Raw genomic sequence first — 24,304 nt, 5'->3', positions numbered from 1 at the left:
ATTTAGGAGCAGAGATCCTGGGTTTAAGTGAAGCCCTCTGTTATCAAAACAGGAGAAGTGCCAGGAGAAAAGATGGCTACTTGTGTGACCGGTCAGGAGATAAAATCAGGGCAAGGCGATAAAATGGTGTGAGGGGCTGGAGCCCCTATTAGAGTCCCCCAAGGGGACAGTCAGCCATGGCACAAAGCAGTGAAAAAATAGCCAGGAGCATGATTTTGCTCTTGGGACACAGGCAGGAGTGAAGAGGGAGATCTGATCAACATTTCACACCAAGGCAGCAAGATCCATTCCCTGAGTTCCCCAGGGTGCCACCTATTGTACCATGTGACTGCAACTGCTTACCACCGCCAGGCAAAACACAAACAGCACACGTTTGACATTGCTTTGACAAAATACAATGGAGCTTTAACGCATCAGTGCGGCCAAACTAACAAACGGTGTTAACTGTGGACATCACAGGGGCAAAAAGGATATGGACATTTTATCCACAAACTTATCTTGCTCGTCATCTGTTTTTGGGAAGTTTTCTATGTCGTTCTCGAGTCTCTGGATGTGGCGTTCCATGGAAGTCAAACTTCCCTTCAAGATCTCAGCAGACACTGCAGGAAAAAAAAAGTGCATTATTACAGAGAATCAACCATTTAATAAACATGAACCTCTTCAAAATGTTTGTTATAGTTATATATTTGTTATAAACCAACGTATCCTGAAAGGTAGGCATGTGTAAGGACAGTTTTGCACATAATTGGTGTCTGTGTGTGCTCATTAATCAGTCTGTAATCACTGTTTGCAGAGTTGCTGTGGAATCCACAGTATTCAAATCAGGTCTTTCAAGTACAAACTTCAAACACCGAGCAACGTCTTACGGGATCTGACGGGATACAGTCCCATGTTTAGATTTCCTCAAAGAGGTTTAGATTCATCAATGCACATAACCATATGCATGCCACTTAACATCACTGAGAAAAATATGCGTTTACTCTCAAAGGAAACAATGCAGGTAATAAAGCATATGTACAAATTTCACGATTGGGCTTTCTCAGCAAAACTATTTATTGAAAAAATAGCATATTGCAGAGACCTCTTGACATTCCTCTCTTGACAAAGTTGGCTATAAAACATCAAAGTGTGTAAGTCATCATATTACACAGATGTATTTGGTTCTTTTGTATTGCTTAAGCATGTCGCATTAGTACGGGGGGTTGGCCTGTACTGGTGCTGCGGGTTCTTGGGTTGTCGAACCAGTAGAAGGTAAGTGTATTAAGAGCGCACAACACTTGAACAGCACAACAGCAGTAGGCAGGATTAGGCGGGGGGAAAAAACAAATCCCTTCTACGGGCTCATTGAGTGGTCTACGACCGTTTGCCAATGTTTTGCCTGCAGACAACTCGCATAACTAAGGCACAAAAAAAGAAAGTTTGGGTAACTGGTCCACATAAACTCTTACATTAAATCCATATAAAGACCAAGGAAGTCATGCAACCAGGACCGTAAAGAGTCAGTCTGATTTATTTCCATTAGGGTGTGAACAGCAAAAAGTCCTGGACAGCTAATGCAAGTCAACACCATCAACAAGGTTGGTCTGAACTTGGTGGTTATAAGGACAGCGTTTTCGTCATTCTGGTCTCCCAGCTCATATCTTATTACCGCTTTAAAGAACAATAAAATGAAACAATGTTTATATATATGAACCGTTTATTCTTATATATTAACCGTTAATTCTTATTTTTGCTGAAAAAGCATTAAAATTTACAATATCAAAGTATTTTTTAAGTAAAAATTTTTTTCGAAATGCACTTTTCTTTCCAAGTCAAAACCACTTCTTTTGACATTTTTTCTCTGATCCACAGTCCAATCCATTTCTCTGATTGTATGGAACGCAGTTATTTTAGCCATTTAATGATTTTCTGCCACTGCATTTGTTTCAGTTGGAAAAGAAAGAACATATAGAAGGTCTAAAGCATTGAAAAGAGAAATATTTTAAGCTTGACTAATTTGTACAACCCCAAGAGCAGCATCGTTTTATTTTCACTGTCATTTGCAGTCAGAGGGTCAAAGGCATTCAATATTTTCCAAAAAAAAAAAAAAAAAGAGAATGATTTTAAAGTCACAGATGGTGAAAAATAACATCGTATTAAAACCCTTAGAAACATCCAAAACTAAGTCTAATAAAACGTTTGTCCTTTTTCTGAGAAAATGATAAATAAAAACTGTTGAAAATTTTTAGCACAAAAATACAAGTTCCTGAGGATGAACAGGTCCACAAAATTCCAAACTCTGGTGAGTCAAGGAGCCTTTAAGTGCGAGTTAAATCAGTGGGTGTGCGGAGGCCGGGTTCTGTCATTACTGAACTTCAAAGCCAACAGTTTGAGTGAATAGACTGGCGGATGTTCATAATCCTTTCTTCCCGGTTCGTCTACAGCTGATATCTGGGTATGACAAAAAGCATGTATTCAAACATACACTTAAATTGTTTCTTCACTGATGGGGCTTCTGGGAGTCGTATGCTCCTGTCACTGTGATCTTAGCCTCACTGATGGTGGAAAAGGAGAGTGAACAGTGAGGGAGGTGGGCGAATGATGCCAGACAAGAGACAATTACATTCACATCAAGCCATGGGGAGGTCTTTGTCAGCCATTGTTGTTTCTGACAAAAAGTATTGTAGTTGCTTGAGGGCTGACTGATAGTACTGGGTAATGGTTTGGCACTGATTATAGTAACTACAGTAGCCAAGATATGGGGGCTCAAGCTGACTGTAACAGTGTTTCAGGGGAGCTGTTAACAGGATCAGCGAGAAGTCACGGGACTTCAAAAGAGACTATATGGGAATGGCTCGCTGTGGAGACACACTGACACAAATATGCTGGCTCAATTATTTACACTATTAATTCATCCGAACATGTTCTATCCTGTCTCATCCAGCAAATGCTCAAAGGGGGCTGCCTCTGTCGCCACTGGGCAAGGGGAGGTTTAAAACCCAGGCATGTATGCAGTTTTTCAGTTCATTTTAGAGCCACACAGAAACAAATATCTATGCGCTCCCACACCCACACATAGTTCCAAATAACAGACCGAACTGCAAGTTCTTCCCAAAAAACGAACAAACCAAAAAAAGCAGTAATACAAAGAGGAAACCCACACACTTACAGACAGATCACACAAACGTCACACAAAGAGAAGCCAGCCAGGATTGTGCAAACCGCCACACCACTGTGGTGACAGCAAACTCATGTATTTATTCTTTTTATAGACCGCATGCATACACTTAATCATCATGCTTCTTTCTCTGAATAATAAAGAGCCAACAAACATCATGGGATATCATTAGTAAAATTACCACAAAAATAACAGTAATTTCCAAGGGACAAAATAAGGCAACATAAATGCCTACTGCAGGCATTCCAAGTGAAGCATAGAGGAGGAAGATAGGGGGGGGGGGGGGGGGTATTGAACACTCATAATAGCTGAAAAGGACCTGTATGTGTTTGTGGAAGACATACTTCATATAATCTCCAAAGAAATAACTATCAAGATGGGGTTATGTATGTGGAGCACAGGGACTATAGTGAACACAGAGGCTATTAGAAATAAGATAAGATAATGACAGTATTACCAGCTGATGGTTTAGTCCAATAAAATCAAATGGGATAAAATACAATAAACTATAGGATATATTTTAAAAGTGTTTCCTTTTCAATTCAAATAAACAGTTTGGGGTACATAAAATCTGTATCGCTCAACCAAATCAACTGCTGTGATATGTCATCTTTCATTTCCTGAATGAAAAACAATAAAAAAAAAACTATCCTCATTCCAGTAAAACTGCATCAACACATTTGTATTTTCACATCACCATTAAAGTAGAGTTAATATTGATACTTAATGAAGTATTGCTTTCATCTATTTTGATTAAATTGTGTATATTTAAACCATAATTATAGGTCTAAACTTTGAATTTGCCGGATTTCTGCAAAGTAACCTTAAGAGACGCACTCTGATATAAACAGTGTTTGGTGCTTTTGGTGTGGTATTTTGCTGATGATGGAGGACATGTATAAAAAATGATGCTTAGAATTTCATGTCTGAGTATTTCTTCAAAAAAAATCATGGTAAATCAGCAGCCAATGAAAATATGCTGTTGGAAAAAGCTTTCAAGTGTGACGTAGGAGCTGCTAAGGCACGAGTATTTAAGTACAAAATGAAGGCTTAGAGTGCATTAACTCTTTAACTAACTAAAATTTAAGCTGAACACAAACACAACATGTTTTTGACCAAGTTTGTTTCCCTATTTATAAATTTCCTCCCCATATATTTGTTTGGAAGACTACGAAAAAAAGCCAGCCAGCTAAGAAAAACTTTAGATGCCATATTACCGTACTACTTATTAAGAGATTGGCCTCAATTGACCCAAAATTGCTAATGAAAGAAAAAGAGAAAGTGTTTGGGGAAAAAAATGATAGTTTTTAATACAGAAAAAAGAAAAATAAATCTGATTCTTGTTTTTAAAAAATGTCAAGGCCGAGATTAAAAGTAATAAAATGACAGTATGTTCTCTTTGATGCAGCCTTTACACTTTGTAAAGACAAATCATAAAGTAAATAGAACTATATTATGTCAAAAACATAGCTGGTGTTCTAAAAAATGTTTGCACCAAGAAAAATGCCTTTTGTTAAAACAAATAGTATTCAGCTTCTATTTACAATGACTCCCTTATATATTATTCATTTGCTCTTTCTCCGTAACAGTTAGTAATAGTAAGAGGGAATAAGAAACAACTAAAATACAGAAAAAGGAGGAAAAAAAGAAAACAAGAGGATTTTGTTCTCCCTTGAGGATAAATCAAAGCATCTCAACTTGCAACAGCAGCAATGATCCTGTTGCTGTGACACAGCAGTCACAGTTGTCTCTGATTACCTGATGTTAGGAGACATTTAACCCACAACTTCCACTTTTGAAGCCAAATGGAACTTTATCTACACATATTATCTTAGCCTTTCAGCACAAAGAACTGCACAGAATAAAGTCTACGAAATTCGAATACGTTTTTTTTTAAGTATACTAAAAATGTGCACTTCTAAATATGATGACAAACATTTCTTTAGGCATAACTATTTTGGAATACAATTTTACCATTGAAATAAATCCATAGAAATAAAAGCATGTACACTAAAGTCTAAACCCATGTTGGCCTTGCTCTATTTTCCATTTTGTTGGATTTTTTTACTAAAACCCTTAATGCTCCACAAGATTTATTGTAAAGAATTTCTTTGCTGCTGTTGAATACATGCTATGCATATGTCACTCCAGGGAATTTCTCACTCATTCCGCCGCAGTTAATAATATTAGAACATCTTTGTTTTACTTAAAAACAAAATAATTACGTCTTTAAAAGATGCTAATCCTTTATTTTTAACATTATAAGCAACTGCAACATCTGCCCCAGAAAAAAACAAAAAACAAAGCAATGTGCAACCAAGAGATAATTAAACTACATCAAAATAGCAAAATAAATAAAAATTATACACACACACATACACACCAAAAAGTTTGGTACATTTTGCCCTCTGGAGTGAGGGCTTGTTTACAATGGGGGTCATGTCTGAGAGACTTTATTGCTTTTGGCAGCAATCAGAGCTACAGCCCAGAACCAGATCTCTGGAGGAATTACAAATAGAGTCAATTACAATATATTTTGATGCATGGGAGAGTTTAGACATTGACCCGGGGTGATGACAATTCCCCAGGAAGTGCTGAGGACATCAGCCAGGGGTGCTGGTGGTGTTTGTCCTCAGCAATAAAAAGAAGAAGGAATCACCTGCGCAGACTGGTTTAACTCCCTTCTATTGACAGCCACTCACCTGAATGCCCAGTGCTGTTATTTCTCCTTGCTACAGCATTTTGTCTTGTAATTTTGTTATGTTTCTGGTGTCATGTGAACAGTAATACAGTTTGAGTGCAGTACCTGTTTTTTTTTGGTTATTTTAGTTTTGGCAAACAGCTTTCAGAGATAAATAAAGGAGTGATAAGCAACAACAACAAAAAAAGAAGAATTGTCGTTTTTTTAATGCGTGTTTGAGTTGATGGTGATCTAGTTGTTGATTTGGCCCTGAAATGAACAGATACAAAGGTCAGATATTCTGAGGACAACCATGCAAACACAGCTGATGATTAATTTAAGTGTACTAATGGTTTATATGTGGTTAAATAATGAAAACCTTATTTGTGATTGCTTTACTTCATCTTACTGATAAGAAAAAATACAAATTGATACCCTGACTGTTAAAACTGTGACACCCCAGATGAAGAAAAATTGCAAACAAAAATAGGCGCGCTTGTGTGGTAGAAAGGTTTTCAGCGATGGGGGGTGTGGCAGTCATAAAAGCCTGCAGTGGTTGACTCATGCCTCTAACCTCATTTACAGCTTCAAAGTTGGTCCTTATCACATAGCTGAAGCTATTTCACCTGACACCTCTAGGTTCACACTTCACTTGACATTTCTACATCCAAGAAACTCACCGCCTTACTTGACTTAGTGACTGTTCTGACATCAGGGAAGCACAAAAAAAAATCTAGAAGTTGTATTTTTGTGTGCACTCTGTCAAACACAGAAATAAAACACAAGTATGTATCAGTTCAATCCTATGTATACAATGTAAAAAAACATTTAAAAATGACAGTTCTGGCAATTTTGGGAAACAAAACAAGACTCATTATTATTTAACGCCCATTGATTTGCGGGAGTCGTCCTAGTCTGATTGTATCAAGCAGGCAATCCTTATTTAAAATAACTCTGTTTCAGTGTTACACGCACACTGGGAAATAGAGTAGTAAGATTAAAATTGGAAAACATCTTTAATTGATCTTTCTAGATCAATTAAATCCACACTAAAATAGTCATTTTGGACTGACAGATGATTTATCATCAGAAACCATTTTGCTGTGTGGAAAGTAATAAAGATGCAGCATATCTGAGATTAATCCATCAGCATGAGCTCTGTTAGAAATGATCAAGTATTTGGAAGTTACAAGACCTCGATCTCACCTAAATACAGCCCCAGTGTTAGAAAGCATTAGGTCTATTCCACTTTTCCTTTAGCTGTTATACGTGGTAGGTGAATTATTTTTTAGAATTTTAGACTCCCAAATTGTGCCTTTAGTAAAATTAGCATTAGACAATGGTGTACAGAAAGGATAACATTAACATTAGTTCTTAAGAAGCCCGAAACTCCACACCCAACAGCCCTGTGATGGGGCGATGGGGAATACCAGAAGAAAGATGTTTGACTCCCTTATATGAACCATTCACAATTGCAGGAATGTGGGTGTTCCACAAATGTGGACTGAACCCTACACCACTCAGACTGATGAGGAGACTTGGATGAGCATTAAAACATTTCAAGAAAGAAGATGTCAAGACAAGGTCTTTGTAAACTTTTTTATAACCACAAGAAAATAAATGCCCTACACTAACAGCACTTTAAAAAGTCCTGAACAAATATGATGGCAAGGCTTCCATATTGCACTTCATTTAGGTTAAGGGTGGCAGTTTAGCTCAGGTTGTAAAGCAGGTTGTCCAACAAGCGAAGGGTTGGCGGATTGATCCCCGCTCTCCCCAGCCAGCTGTCGCCCCCCCGAGTGCGGCCAGTCTCCAGCTCACCACTCAGGGGATGGGACAAAATGTGGAAAAGAATTTCCCCATTATGGGATAAATAAAATATCAACTTATTTGTTTATTTATTTAAGGCCAGTTCACACAGGCACTATGCACATTTTGTGCGTATTGGTCATATATACGTGGAAAAGTTGTGGTCATTACGTGGAATTCACAAATATATTACAAATGAACCAAGTCAAAAACACGTAAATCAATGTATTGCGCTGTTCACATGCCAATAATTAGTGATTTGTGCATCAATAACGCATGCAACTCTCAAAGATTACGCACAATTGTGCAATATATCCGTAATGACTGCATATAAACTGCATAAAATACGAATAAACTGGATAAGTTTCCACTGACCAAAAGAGTTGAACAACTCATAACTGAATTCATGCAAAGACCCGTCAGCTGAAACCCTTGACGGACATCTGCACACATCAATAAATGACAAACTCAAACAAAACTCATGATTTCTGTCTATCACGCATGTATCACAAAAAAAAAATAACATCCATTCATTCATGGAAAATGCGCAAAAAATACATAGTGGCTGTTTGACATAGTCTTTAGAAACAAATATTGAAAAAAAGACAAAACACTTACAGTAAAGCTAGCTTTTACAGTAACCATCAAAAACAACCTTAACTGTGGTTTTTTAGGTAATTGTCTTGGTAGTCTGACTAAAACAGATAAGAATTGCCTCTCAAAAACAATGAGGGTGGTTATATATTAACAGCAGTTTCAAGATAAGTTTCCTCGCCATGGGGTTTGACAGTGTGTTGACTGTCTGCAAAAGTTTGAACTACTTCTTGTTGCATTTTGGTTTCCAAAAAACTTGTTAAGTTTCATTGTCATTAGCTCACCTTATGTCCGAGTGACTTTGACCTCTCATATTTACTCACTCTATCTAACCTCTCCTTCCTGTCTATTGGCTAACTCCTATATTCCAATTTGTAGCACAGAAGCTCCCTCTGTGAGTGATCTTGATGCCAGAAGAAACTACATCTGTGCATTCACAATAGCCCCACTAAAGTTCACAGGCAAATGTCAACAGATTAACATAAACAGATTTGTTTCCCCACAGAAGACACTCTAAACACAAAAAGGAATTAAAAAAAGGGGGTTCAATACAGAATACAGCAGCCAGGTTCTCTTCACAAATGTGGTAATTCATGATTCTCATAAGGAGTGTGACGGTGGAAGATGATTCAAACACAAAAAATGTTTTTGATAAAGCAACAGGAAGAACAGTTTTCCTCTATCACACATGTTTTTGATCATTTTTTACTCTGACTACTACGACTACAATGTCTATTCCAGTGATGGGAAAAGCCTTGCACTGAGATTACTCAGCGTTTGTCACTGATGTGTCAGAAATACATTTGGATAAAGATAATTTTTTATACCTCTGAAGCACTGTTGAAGGTAAAAATTGGTTTTTAGAGAGCACAATGCTTTGGATGTTCCTTTTTTTCTGTCAACACCAAAGAAGGTAAAATCAAAAATATCCACAGACTTCAAGGAGAAAAGGAACTTTTAAGCAGATGTGATAAAGGTAATTTAGTATATGGCTGTGTCTGAATGAGTGTGATGGTTGGATCAAAAAACAACAAAAATAAATTCAGGGTGACAGACAGTTGACACGAACAAAGTTTGTCTTAAAAACGAATGCCACTTAAAAAGACACGAGAAGAAAAACAACAATGAATTCAATTTTTCTAGGTCTTCTAAGTTGATAATCAAACTTTCAAGACATATTAGGTCATTTTCCATATAAAGCTCAATCATAGTTCTGTGCAAGGACAGCATCATGGGTCTCCTAAATGGCAACTTCATTGTTAAGAGAAAATGTTTTTGTAAAACAATTTCCCAATTATCTTAAGTGCATCTTTTTTATTTTTATATTGTATTACATTTTATTCAAGATATTTGTCAAAGTGCCCTGCAACAGACTGGCGAACTGTCCAGGATGTCCCCTGCCTTTGCCCACAAGTGGCCGGGATAGGCTCCGGCCCTGTGACCCCGAAAGGGAATAAATGGAAGAAGATGGATGGATGGATGAATGAATGAATGAATGAATGAATGAATGAATGAATGAATGAATGAATGAATGAATATTTGTCAAATTTTCAGTATTAGATTCCCAATCAAGTTCATTTTTAGGTTGCAAAATACAATGGAATTGCCAAAAAAAATGTAATAAACTGAGTAGTTATCAACTATGTGTTTGAAAGGGTTATTAGAGATAAATAAGTTATTGCACTGAGTTAAAAAATATACCATATTTTCCACTATCCAGTTAGACAGATATTAGGTATGAAAAAAATAATTTAATTCAATATGAAATTTCAAAAATGAATGGTAACACAATAGACAAAGACCAGGTTCTCTGTAATGGAAGTTTAAGATTTAACTGGATGCACATTTGTGGCAACTTTCTCTAAAAAAAAAGTGACATCAATGATTAATTCAGTAAATGAGCTACGAAAAGTTATTCAAATCGCTAGAGAATGAGGAGTACCAAGGCCTGTAGGCCTGCTTAGTTTGCTTGATAAAAAAATTAGAGATGGTGGGCTGAATCCTTTCAGCATATGCAGAGTCCCATAAATGCAAAAAATTAAATACGTTTATGACTCAAATTAAGGGAAGACAAAACCTCAGAGCAAAGTTTTACACCTTCCAGCTCTGTTTGTCCCACATATAACTATCCAAGTTGGAACTCTTTTCGTCCCTATTTCTCGCTAGTGAAGAAGATGTCAAAAACATGTCCCTGAAAAGGTCAGTTCAATTTTTCTTAACACCCCATATGTCTTCATTTAGGAGCAACTTCAAAAAGTAGACATCCCCCCCATTCCGGTTAAAAATGTAGTTTGAAAAAAAGCATTCAATCATGAAGCGTTTAAGTTTGGAAGTGTTTAGTATTGATCTGGTTGGAGAGTTAACATATCTTTTGTTTGCCATACAAACACTTGGTATGCAAGATTGCCAAGACATAAACACAGCCTCTTTGAAAACACAACCCCTTCCACCCCAGGCGAACCTTAATGAGGCTTTTAAGTGGAGAGATGAATTAACTCGCTGAGCTCCCCCATATCAATCCCAATCCCTCCCCCACCCACCCTCACAGGGTGGTTTTCTATTGCGTTGGGAGCAGTCCAGGACTGCGATGCGTGAGGTGTGACCAGCACACACAGAAACATAGCATTGATGGAGAAAATTGATTAGCTTTAGTTGGAACGGAATAAGGCAGTAAGGCTCTGGCTTTAATCAATGGAAGGGAAAAAGCAATTTGAGAGTCACCTCTGCAATGAAACATATTATGTAAGGAATGCACGCACACAAACAAATATAAACAAAAGGAAGGAAGCAATTATATTATAATAAAATATCAAATCAATACCTGCACTCAGTGCAGAGATTATCTCGGTGCACTTCATCTGGACTGGACATGGTGGGGCCTTTTTTAGCCCAATGATATCGATGCTGGACTTGCTACATGTTGCTATTTTCCTTTGTATGTTTTCTGGAGAGTGGCAAGGTCACAAAAACATTACACTGTAAGATATGTCTACCTTGTTAATGCTTTTAAATGAAAAAAGACTAAAGAGAAAAGTCAGCTAAAGAGAATTAGTGACACAAAAATTCAAGCTGGTTGCATTTGAGGGTTTAAATCTACAAAGTCATTAAAAATACCATGTGACTTGCAAAGGACACTTCCAATGGTTAATTGACCAGTTGTATGACATGTTCTGACATATACGCTGGCCTTATGAAAGTGGAGCTTACAGATTCAAATGCCAGGTTCAAAGTCAAAACTCTGAAACGCTAATGTAGTTAAAACATGTGTGGGTGTATTACAAGTATACACTCACTGCCCACTTTATAATGCACCTCTGTCCAATGGCTCAATAATGCAAATTTCTAAACAGCCAATCACATGACAGCAACTCAATGTATTAAGGCATGTAGACATGGTCAAGATGATCCGCCACAGTTCAAACCGAGCATCAGAATTGGGAGGAAAGGTAATGGTGCCAGACGGGCTAGGGTTTACAGAAAATGGTCTGAAAAAGAAAAAGAAAAAAATGTCCAGTGAGCGGCAGTTATGTGGGAGGAAATTATGCCAGAGCATAGAGGAGAATGGCCAGACTCGCTTCAGCTGATAGAAAGGTAAGAGTAACTCAAATAACCACTAGTTACAGCCAAAGTCTGCAGAAGAACATCTTTAAATGCACAACAAGTCCAACATTGAGGCAGATGGGCTAAAGAAGAAAAAGACCAACCGGGTGCCATTCCTTTCAGCTAAGAACTTGAAACTGAGGCTACAATTCACACAGACTGACAAAAATTGGAAAAAAGAAGATTGGAAAAACTTTGTCTGGTCTGATGAGTCTCCATTTCTGCTGTGACATTCGTATGGTACGGTCAGAATTTGGCATCAACAACATGTAACAATGGATTCATCTTGTCTTGTAATAATGGTTCAGGCTGGTAGTGGGGGTGCAATGGTGTGGTGTAAATTGTTTTGCCACTCTTACTGCCAATGAACGCCATAGCCTACCTGAGTATTATTGCTGACCATGTCCATCCCTTTATGACCACAGAGTATCATCTTCTGATGGCTACATCCAGCAGGATAAGGCTGCATGTCATAAAGCTGGAATCATCTTAGACCTGATCACCAGATCTCAACCCAATAGAGCACCTTTGGGATGTGGGGGAACAGGAGATTGGCATCATGTATGAGCAGCTGACAAACCTTTGAAAAACACTATTTCAATTTTGCACATTTTCTCAGTAAAAAAAAAATCAATTGCAATATTTTTAAAATTGGTTTGATTTAGTTTGAATTCATTTGTGTTAAGTTCATTTTGTGTTCGTGTTGAGTACATTGGGTCCATGTTCCTGAACGCCACAGTTAAGTTGATAAGTTTCACCAAAGTTACTGATCTGTCATGTTTTAGTTTTGTCACATTTACTTTATTATACCCCTTTTTGTAAGATCAAGAAGCACACAACATCAGGGTTTGATGCAGAATGACATGACCTGAATAATCTTTCTGAATCAACCACCTTGCTACCTTATGCTCTTGATGTGCATTAAACCAGAATCTTTTTTTTTCTTCTTTGTACAAAACATTGCTCCATCTTAGTCTACCAATAGCATTATTGCTGTCAAGTCAACAACTTTGATATGCTATCATTATTTACTGTAATTTAAAGCAAATCTTACTTTACCACAAAAGAATGTCAAATAAATAAATAACAATACCATAAAAAGAGACAAAAATGTAGATAATAACTAGCTAAAAACAGAATAGACAAAAAGCACCAGTTTGCTTGTACTACTACCATATAGCCCCAGCAGCTTGACATTCAGTCCTTACTTAGAAAGAAGTTGTAGCTCTGAGCAAGTCAACCTACTGAATGAACAAACAGCTTTAAGTTTTGCTTAAAGCCATTCTTCATTAATGTGGGCGAGAAAAAAAAACACAAGTTGCAGTCATAATGGAATGTGTCTGTAGAACAGAATCATTTTAAACTATTAACAGATATTTTCTATATAAAAGGTGGTTAAAGACATTAAAAAAAAATTGTTAACCTACATTTACTATGTTAATGTGATTTGAAGCACAACTTAAATGTAAACAACTTTGCAAAAGGGGCTGAAAAGAAATAATGTTATAAGAATCCTCAAGTTCAACACATATTTACAAAGATTAACCTCCAACACAACAGCTTTTAAGTAACTAATAAATATAAAAAAAGGAAGAAAAAAGTAGAAGACTAACTGAAGAATAATACATTTGGTTTGGCAGTGTTAAATCCCCGCAAGAAGAATGACATTACAGTTCAAGGCAAAGGTATTTTCAACTGAAAGGCAGTATCATGCAAAAAATCCAGTAAATGGGACAGAACTGAAGCATTTTATAACAAACAAATGGGAAAAGTTTATCATTAATCTCTTTTGAACTTGCACTTTTTTTCCCTTCACACTTGAAGGAGGTTATTTTTAAATCCTTCATTCTTCAATTAATTCATTCCTTTTAAAATTTTTGAATTCTAAAATATTTTTATCGAAATCTGTAAGAAAAAAAGGAAAAAAAATATATCATATTTTAAACCTAAATTTAGGGATAAATCACAATACAACTGTGGTTATTATAACCAACTTACGCCAATTGTTGCACTTTATAAAGCAATTTGCTTAAATTCTAATCAAACCTTTAAACATAGTTCTGCTCCATAAAACATGTACCATTAGGAGGTAAGCCTTCCCCTTTGAGAAGATGGCCCTGTGGGTAATCTGGTAATCTGTGGGAAAGTAGCAAGAGTGAGTAATGGCTGGTGTTTTATTGGATAACCCAGGGGTATGCTGCAGAGCAGAATATCAATGCAGCTGTTAAACACATTCTGACAGATGCAACTGGATTACTCATAATTAAACAAGCCAAATTAAACACATTCTGTACTCTTCTTATCTATATATGAGAAAAGAAAAAAGGGGGGTAATAAGCAAAATGTCTGTCCCTCCTCGTTACTGCAGACATTTTCTGATGCTTGCTAAGGATATATATATAAACTGCTGCAAGCCAGGCTAGGGTGGGACACCTAACTATAGTCAGGGGGGAGAAATGGGTGAGTAATGAGCACGTTTTTCATTTTCTATTTTCTCCTGATTTATGGGGCAGTCGCCATCAAGCATTGTGGATTATTATCTATGTCATCTGAAACATGTGGATCAAGAAAGTCATTAAACACGAACTATGTAAATTAATGTATTTGCATTAAAATGAGTATTAATAAAAGCTCAATTGTTATAAATATATAAGTAAATATATAAGTATTATTTTAAAGTTTAAATTGATTTGGACCCAACTATTGTGTCAAAGTCTTCTATAGGAATGTCTATAATGGACACAGAGCCAAAGAGATGGCACAGGCACCTTTTTCAGTTTGTAATAAAAATCATGTTTTTTCATTCTGTTGTGTTCTCAGTCAGTCTTTATCTGGTGTTTTAGAAAACTATCCCAGTCTCCTACCATTCAAACAGAATAAACCAGTCTAAAAAAAGATTGACAACATCTTGATTTTCTCCTGCACCAACTGCTCACTTGTGTAATTGCTTCACTCTGCTGCGGGGTGTGTAGAAGTCAGACCCAATAAGTGAGCAGATGAGCCTGCTTACAAACATTTAAACCAAACTAGTCAATATTCTGTGGAGAGAGTGAATGAATGGAGCCCAACATTGGCATGTAAACCCTCTAAAGTGCACTGCATTGGGATGTTTCTTTTATAAAAGAAGCATAAATCAAGACAAATTCAGAAGAATAGCATTTTAAGCAAAAGCTAAATAACAAAAAGAGGTTTCTGGTGAAAAAAAAATGCCCACAGTGGACGCTGAAAAAACACAAACATGGGATGACATGAAGCATAATTCCCTCTGTCTGTGATTTTTATTGGCAGCTTCTGTAAAGAACGGTGGCTCTCCCATTATGACTTAACACATCAAAATCACAGCACAGCACACATAGAAAAGGCCACCTGATGATAAACAAAGCAGGCAGAGTCAGAGGTTTTTATCTTTTCAGGCTGCAGCTCGACAAACGTTCAATTTGGCCTCCGACAATCGATCCTATCCCTCCTTACCACTGCTTCAGTTGGTGGAATAAAAACAGACCTTTCAATAAAGAGCAGGTCTCAGCTGGTATGTCAAGACAAAGAGGAGGAAGCCAGCGACAGTGAGACACGCAGATAGCGGTGACTGTTAAATCCCTCTGACTGCTCTCACTGCAACAGCAATTTGATCATAATTGCAAAGAAATGAATAAATTCAAAAAAATGATACTTGTAATTTTACCTGCAATACTGAGCTAACAAAAAAAAAAGTAAATCAACCCCTTTTTAAAACATTTTCAGTGTAACTTGATAAGAAAGCAAATTACTGCTAGAAAATACAATCTAAAGAATGTAAATGTGTGTATTTTTAATTCAAAAGACAAAATGAGTAAAACAAATTCCAGATGTTTGGGGTGTATGTAAATGGTAAAAGGCGTATACTTATATATCGCTTTTCTACCTTTCTAGAAAGCCCAAAGCGCTTTATAGCCACAGACCCATTCACGCATGCACACACTGATGGTGGCTCCACCGCCGAACACTGCCGCCAACCTTTCACCAGAGGCAAGGTGGGGTTCAGTGTCTTGCCCAAGGACACTTTGACACATGGGCGGGCAAGGCGGGAATCGAACCTGCAATCTTCCGATCAGAGTTCAACCGCCCTTCCACTGCACCACAGCCGTCCGTGTGGAGGATTGATTAAATTTCCAAAGTGTTTGTGCGTGGTCCCCATTTCAAGCCATCCATCCATCTTCTGGACCCACTGAATCCCTTTTGGGATCACAAGGTTGTTAGAGCCAACCCAGGCGAAGGTGGGGTACACCCTAAACAGGTTGCTAGTCTGTCGCAGGGCCCATTTTAAACCGTTTCCCATTACGTTTTTTTTGGCAGGTTGGGGGTGCAACAACTGTTAGTAGAAACTCGGACTGTTTTGTACTTTCATGTTGTTTTCAAAACCTTAGGTTCATGATTGCACTACAAGAAGGGGATTGGGGAAATAAAAAAGGCCTGCATCGATAGTTTCCAAGAGAAATACTTCCATTAGGTAAACAAATAAACAATTTAGATTAAAGTTTAGCTCAGTTTATTTGTTCCTTTTTTTTCTAGCAAACAAGTTGATGAAACCATCAAGAATTAAGTCCTCAATAATGCCGTCATTTAAAATGTCATGTTGTCTTTTGTGACAAATAAATAAATAAACTCAAAATTCTCAAATATTGTGTGACAAGGATTGAAACAAAAAGGAATCCTGGGGAAGACTAACTTCTTATCCTAATTGTTTTCTCCAGCCAACAGATAGCGTGTCTCTTTTGTTGATATATTTTTTAAATTATTATTATTTATTTCTATTGCATTTATATTTATATAGATTCTGTGATGTACCTATTGAGCTAAATGGGTGTACATTTGTATAAAGCACTTTTTTGTATTTTAACTTAACTAGATTTTATGAATTGTTACCCTTTTAAGAATTCAGGCAGACTGTGAGAACAGTGAGGAAAAACCTGGTTGTGAAGAAAGGAAGAAGATACATTTAGGAAGGGGAAGAGAGGATGGAGGACCGGATAACAAAAAGGCTGGACATGGAGAGAAAACATCAAAGTAGTCAACAACGTTTGCTTAGGGCTGAACGTTATCAATGTTATAAATATTTGTTTACAGAAGGCCTGAATTTTTGTGCATAATCACACACTCCAATATCCACACATATAAAGGCACATATTCACCGTCTGCACATACACACATTTTATTAAGATCTACGAGATACTCAAACATACTACACATGCAAGCTAACACAAACATTCACAGACAAATGCACACTTACTTTATATATCAGTTATAGCTGCCTGCATAAAAACATCTGTGTTTGTGCAGAGGCGAGCAGGCAGATGTGTTCAGATGAGTGTGTTTACTAAAATGCAAATGTTGTTGCATATATAAAGGAGGGTGTCTGGTGGTGTTGCATAGACCCAACGCTAGGCAGCACAGCCAGTCAGGGTACTCCAGAAACTTTATGGAGAAGTTGTTTGAAAACTTTCATCCCACAGACTACTTGACATCACATGAGCATCAGCACAAACCCTGGATGCTAGGGTTTTGGTGTAAGACCCCACCTGCCCAAAGACCTCAGAAGCCCTGGATTAAAGGCCTAAATGTCCTAAATATCCCCCATCACTGCACTTAGATGTGGTCAAGAGAACATAAAGGCAGGGAGCTAAAGTTGGCCATACTTCCAGCTCAAATGTGATTTAATTCCTGATTCTTAAATCAGATGAATTACATTCACTGCATGGACAAGGGGCCGTCAAACCCATGCAGCCAATGCACCATCGATACACAGTCACAACCCCACCAACACCTACTGCCCCCTCCCATTTGGACAGGGAGAGGGGATGGAGGATCACCAATGACCACTCTCCTTGTGTAACGTGTAGATGGATACATGTGTATTGTGTAATGGGATTGAGAGTGAGGAGGGTTAGCTATCAGCTCTATCCTAAAAACATAAAATGACATGAGAAAAATGTACTATATTTTTCCGGACCACAAGGCACACTTAAGAACCATCATTTTCTTTAAAAAAAGATGATACAATTTATAATTCAAAGCATCTTATATATGTTTATTTTAGTTTTGTTTACTGATGTTGGAGCGATTTTGAGAGGTACAATGTTTAGTTGGGCGTAATTGTAACTACACTAAAGAGGCTAGCATGTACTAGTGTTGGATTGTGTTGTTTTTTATGCTTGTTGCAAACAAGGTTGGGGGTTACAGGTATTGTGTATCCACTAACATGGCTAACATGTAGCGTGTTACAATCAACTCGCCTAATGTGCCTTTTAGTTTGGTGTGCCGTATAGTGTGGAAAACCCGGTAATTCTAATATAAGTACTACTGCTTGAACATGACGTAGCAATTTTTTTTTAATCCTCCATCAAACTATGGATAAAATTGGTCAAATTAGCTTAAGAAAATGAAAAGTCTTATAATCCTGTCTGAAGACAACAAAAACATTTCTGCAGCTGGAATAAAATACATTCTGAATGCAGCACAGTATGGAGCTCTGACAAATCTCCGTACATTTGTAATACCAGCCCTATTTCTGACGATGGTTGTCGCTCAGATCAGCATGCAGGCTACCTCGCTCAAAAATCTTAATTTCACATGCAAATGTGATCCAACTGATTTAAATAATATTTGAATATGGATCACACAGTGTGACTCCATATCACAGAGCTGTTAAAAAAAAGGGTGGAAAATGCAAATCATCAGCATGTAAGAGAAAGGTCATAGTCAGGACCTGTTGGACTTATTTTGCAAACAGAGGGCTAGCTGCTAAATTAAACTCATTCCATAAAGCCGGAGGACAAAATTAGAGGAGACCGTAGTGATTTACATCATAAAGGCAAACAAACAAAAATGGCTTGAGCAGCACAACACAGGCTGCATTTGATAAAAAGCAAGAAAATCTAAAGAATTAAAAAATGAAAGAAAAAAAAAATACATTTATTGTTTTGTTGATTTGATGTGCCTCTCTTTCACTACAATAAAAACTCAGCTCATGACACCAAAGGAAGTAAAAAGATTAGAACACTATCAATTTTAAGTTATCCAGACAAGCAACTGGTGGTTTTGAGAAGGTACAAGAAGAAAAATGGCTTTCTGGAATACAAAAAAAAGAACAGAAGGTGACAGAAAGAAAAACTGAAAAAGGCTTTTGACAAAAGAGGCAATATGTATAGACAGTAAATCTAAACATTCCGTTATATTTGTTCTCTTTTTTTAAAGTATTACTCAAGAATGACTGTGGAATCTTCACAATTGTTGAATGCTTGGAATTGTTTAAAAGCTACTTTAAACAAGAATAGAAAAAACTCCAAATCCTTGAGTTGATAAAGGAACAGTGTTATAAGTATACCAATGACAGTGCATTATAAAGAATCATAAAACCAAATGTTTTATGTACAGTGGTGGACAAAATTGTTGGTACCCCTCAGTTAAAGAAATAAAGTCCACAAAGCTCAAACTTTCAAAAGTAACAATAAATTAAAAAAAATTAGAAAACGAAATAATCAAAATCAGCCATTACTTTTGAGTTGTTGATTAACAGAATTATTAAAAAAAAAAAACGAATGAAATAGGGCTGGACAAAAATGATGTTACCCATAACTTAATATTTTGTTGCACAACCTTTTGAGGTAATCACTGCAATGAAACGGTTTCTGTATTTGTCAATGAGCCTTCTGCACCTGTCCACAGGTATTTTGGCCCACTCCTCATGAGCAAACTGCTCCAGTTGTCTCAGGTTTGACGGGTGTCTTCTCCAAATGGCATGTTTCAGCTCCTTCCACAGATGTTCAATGGGATTCAGATCTGTACTCATAGAAGGCCACTTCAGAATAGTCCAACGCTTTTCTCTTAGCCATTCTGGGGGGTTTTTTGGCTGTGTGTTTTGGATCGTTGTCCTGTTGGAAGACCCTACTTGCGACTGAGACCAAGCTTTCTGACACTAAGCAGCACATTTCTATCCAGAATGCCTTGATAATCTTGAGATTTTTATTTTAGCTTGCATAACTTCAAGACACCCTGTGCCAGATGCAGCAAAGCAGCCCCAAAACAGAACTGAGCCTCCTCCATGTTTCACAGTAGGGACAGTGTTCTTTTGGTTGCATGCTTCATTTTTGAGTCTACATAGAGCTAATGTGTCTTACCAAAAAGCTCCAGTTTTGTCTCATTTGTCCAAAGGACATTTTCCCAGAAGCTCAGTGGCTTGTCAACATGCATTTTTGCACATGCACAGTGGTGTCCTCCTTGGTCGTCTCCCATGAAGTCCACTCTGGTTCAAACAACGACGAATGGTGCGATCTGACACTGATGTACCTTGATCTAGGAGTTCACCTTTAATGTCTAATTATTAATTGGGTAACACTTTATATTAGGTTCCTTAACAAGCTTTGGTAACACATTAACAAGCATTATAAATTAATTTATAGGGTGTTAGTAAGACATTTATTAGTACAATAAGTCTAATAAGGTTTATTAAATTACTTAGTTAACACATTTACAAGCATTATTATTAGGATGTTTTCAAGATGCTAATGATGCATTTACTGATATTATAAGATATAATAAGGATAACCTGCCCATCTTTGATTATGAATCAAAGATGGGCAGGTTAACTAATGTCACCATTGGCTAATGAATCTGTCAATCAAACTCATCGACAAAGCAGGCGTGCTCGATTTCAGCCAATTGAATGGCCTCTTAGACTTTGCTTTCACACAGGTGACGAAAAAAGCCCCGCCCATCTTTGATTCTGTACCGGTCGGTCGTTAGCGTGTTAGCTTTAGCATGGCTCCTGTAGGTTTATTGTCCTCGTTCTTCAAAAATTACTGGCTTGTGCAACTTACTTTCTTGTGGACTTTCAAGCAAGGCAACAGTGGTTGAATGCTGTTGGCATTGAATGCAGAGGATTGTCTCCTGGTGATGGGATTTGCAATGAATGTTTCACTCAGGATAGATGCTAATACTTTATCCATATTAGCTATGATGCTAGTCATCCAACACCAGTATATATGTTTTAAAAAAAAATTATTTGTCTGAATTAAATTTTTATATATCTTTTACAGAACGATTTGTGTATGTTTAGTCTGTTTTAATGTCATAAAGTTCTTTTTACAATCTTTATGATTTGTGGTTGTTTGTGGTAAAAAACGTCCACACTTTAGATCTTACTAGCATCTGACACATTAATAAAGCCTATTAATTGGTTAGGTTAGTTAATAAAACTTATTAAGCTTATGAACACTTCGGCTTGTGTGAGACATCTATAATGCTAATAAATATCTTACTAGAACCCCAAACAATAATAATACTTCTTAATTTGTTAACAAAGGTTGTTAATAAATCTTATTAAGCTTATTAACACTGACACATTTGTTAGGCACCTATAATATCAGTAAATGCATCATTAGCATCTTGAAAACATCCTAATAATAATGCTTGTAAATGTGTTAACTAAGTAATTTAATAAACCTTATTAGACTTATTGTACTTATAAATGTCTTACTAACACCCTATAAATGAATTTATAATGCTTGTTAATGTGTTAACAAAGCTTGTTAAGGAATCTTAATATAAAGTGTTACCATTAATTGTTCTGGGCTCTTTGGATACAGTTCCAACTATCCGTCTCCTCAATTGGTCATCAATTCTCCTCTTCCGGCCACGTCCAGGGAGGTTGGCTACTGTCCCGTGGGTCTTAAACTTCTGAATAATATGTGCCACTGTCGTCATAGGAACTTCAAGCTTAGAGATGGTTTTAAAGCCTTTGCCTTTACCATGTTTGTCTATGATTTTGTTTCTAATGTCCTGGGACAATTCTCTCCTTCACTTTCTGTTGTCAGTGTTCAGTGTGGTACACACCTTTTCACCAAACAGCAACGTGACTATTTGTCTCCCTTTAAATAGGCAGACTGACTGATTGTGGGTTTGAAACCAGCTGTGATGTCAATTAAAGGACATACCTGAGTTCATCATGACCCCCTGGGCAATTAGTTCTCCGTCTTTTATGGAGGTACTATGTTTTTTGTCAAGTCCCATTTCATTAGTTTGTTTTTTTAAATAATTCTGTTAATTAACAACTCAAAAGTAATGGCTGATTTTGATTATTTAACTTATTGTTACTTTTGAACGTTTCAAGTCATTTCAGTGAGCATTGTGGACTTTCTTTCTTTAACTGAGGGGTACCAACAATTTTTTTCCATCACTTTATAAATACAAAGGTTACATAAAACCTGGGCTTTTTTTTTACAAAGAAAAAAAACAGTGTAAAGAATTATCCTAAGTTTGTTACTTTTTTGTATGAATGCATAACTGCTGATTGTAATTTTTTTTAGTATTATTTTTACTTGATTGCTTGAAATAAACCATTTCAAATAAAAATAATAAGAAAAAAATGAGATGATCAGATGGAGTATTAACACTTGTAAAAGGGCCTATTTAAGTATCAATTTTCAAACATACAGTATAAAACCACAAACTGTTTTTCCTTAGCTACACTTATTATCTGGTGATACTGTTATGGAGAATTTCACCAACAAACTTTCTGGTTTTAAAACCAGATTTGGCAAAGTGCGAAACAAAGTTGCAGCCTAACGGCCATGTTGGAGCACACACCGAGCCGTTTTTGGTGTCCAAGTCTTCCACTTTTATTTTTGAAATGGTCAAACAACCAGTGGTCCCTTATCTAGTGGGTGCAAGGATCACTTCAGCAAAACTCAATTTCCTATGTGTTCCACAAACTACTATCACTATTATCTGAGAGAACAGAACAGCCTGGGAGATAATAGCACACCTCTCCATGACTCACTAAACTATCTAATCCATGCTTTATCAGCTTCGTTGGCCAAAGAACACTGACTTGGCCAAAGGAAGTGTGTGTGCCTAAGTAATGCTATGTTCACACCAAGCATGTGACGCGTGTTCAAGAATGCACATTTAGCATATGATGCTCACATGGGACTGTCATTACCTGAAACTAGAGCATGAAACTAGCATAACTAGCACTAGAACATGCATCGTCAAGGCTGGTGTGAACATAGCTCAACACTTTCACCACTGCATTGTGGATTTTCCAAATCAACTTTTCTTATCAGGTCAAGCTAAAATATTTTGGAATTGTGTATTAATGGTTTCACTAGTACATTTCTCAGACTGATAAAGTTAAGACACAGCTGCCAATTGAATGCAACAGGTAAATCTGTAGTCATCCTGAAGACGAGTGTAGAAAATGAAAGTAGTCTGGCAGTAAAAATGTAAAGGTTAAAAAAAATCTATCTACTAATAAATGCTTATGATTATTTTATAATAATTTACCTATTTATAGATTTAGAAAAAGAAAAAAAAAATTTATTCATAATAATCTAACTTGTGGAATGGAAATGTCCAAGGTAGCTTAAAAAAAAAAAAAAACAAGCATGGAAATTGGTATACTGTGACAGGCGAAATTTCTAGGCTGGCAAAAAGCATTATTCCAACTCCTGTCCCATTGTCAGGCTTCATTGAAATCTACTGTCACCAACTGGAGCTTGATGCTAAGCAGGGCTGCTGGCCTCCCTGCATGTGTCTATCTCTGTCTACATTCATATTGGCTGGCCAAAGTCATGATGCAGGGAATCAGAGGTGGAGGGAAAGTGAGATGGGCAGCAAGAACAGAAAAAAAGAGAGGAGAGTTGTTATGGTCTTACAATGACTACTCATCCACCATGAGGTGAGCGTAAAAAAAAAGAAAAAAAGAAAATAAAAAAAAGTAAAACAAAGAGGAAGACTCTCCAGAGCCCATCACTCATTCTGCACTGCTGCTGGTAGACGGGTCTGTTTCCTATTCCTAATATTCGTTGTGACAGACTGTCCATTTACACTGCTGGCCTGGCTGAACCTGTGCTATTACTTTCGGGTGCAGGCTCGAGTTTACCTTAAGCAACCAGTAAAAAAAAAAAAAAAAAAAAAAGAAGAAAACTTTCAATGTCTTGCATTGGAGTCACAGTCTGAATAACTTTTGGCCAATTTACATGCATATGCCTGTGTATATATATACACTGAACAAAAATATAAACACAACACTTTTGTTATTGCACCCATTTTTTATGGTATGAACTCAAAGATGTGAAACATTTTCCACATACACAAAATAATTATTTGATAAATGATTATTGCACAGGTGTGCCTTAGACTGGCCACAGGAAAAGGCCACTCAGAAATCTTCAGTTTTGTTTTATTGAGGGGGTCAGGGGACTTAGACAACCAGTCAGTATCTTGTGTGACCACCATTTGCCTCATGAAGTGCGACACATCTCCTTCGCATAGAGTTGATCAGGTTGTCTGTTTTGGCCTGTGGAATGTTGGTCCACTCTTCTTCAATGGCTGTGCGAAGTTGCTGGATATTGGCAGGAACTGGAACACGCTGTCGTATACGCCGATCAAGAGCATCCCAAACATGCATCCCAAACATGTCCGGTGAG

General features: G+C 37.0%; 1 protein-coding gene across 8 annotated transcripts in view; it reads right to left on the bottom strand.

Annotated features, from left to right (window-relative positions):
* Positions 1-24,304, bottom strand: part of diaph2 (diaphanous related formin 2) — a 426,600-nt gene that overhangs the window by 126,228 nt on the left and 276,068 nt on the right. For all 8 annotated transcript variants that reach the window (XM_023958996.1, XM_023958998.1, XM_023959002.1 and 5 more), the window contains one exon: positions 475-599. In XM_023958996.1, the coding sequence (XP_023814764.1) occupies positions 475-599 (125 nt within the window). The remainder of the gene's footprint in view (positions 1-474; positions 600-24,304) is intronic.

This window comes from Oryzias latipes, chromosome 10 (assembly GCF_002234675.1).
Source record: "Oryzias latipes chromosome 10, ASM223467v1".
Lineage (NCBI taxonomy): Eukaryota > Metazoa > Chordata > Actinopteri > Beloniformes > Adrianichthyidae > Oryzias > Oryzias latipes.
Note: the sequence above shows the minus strand (reverse complement) of the source record. Positions and strands in the feature narration are given on the sequence as shown.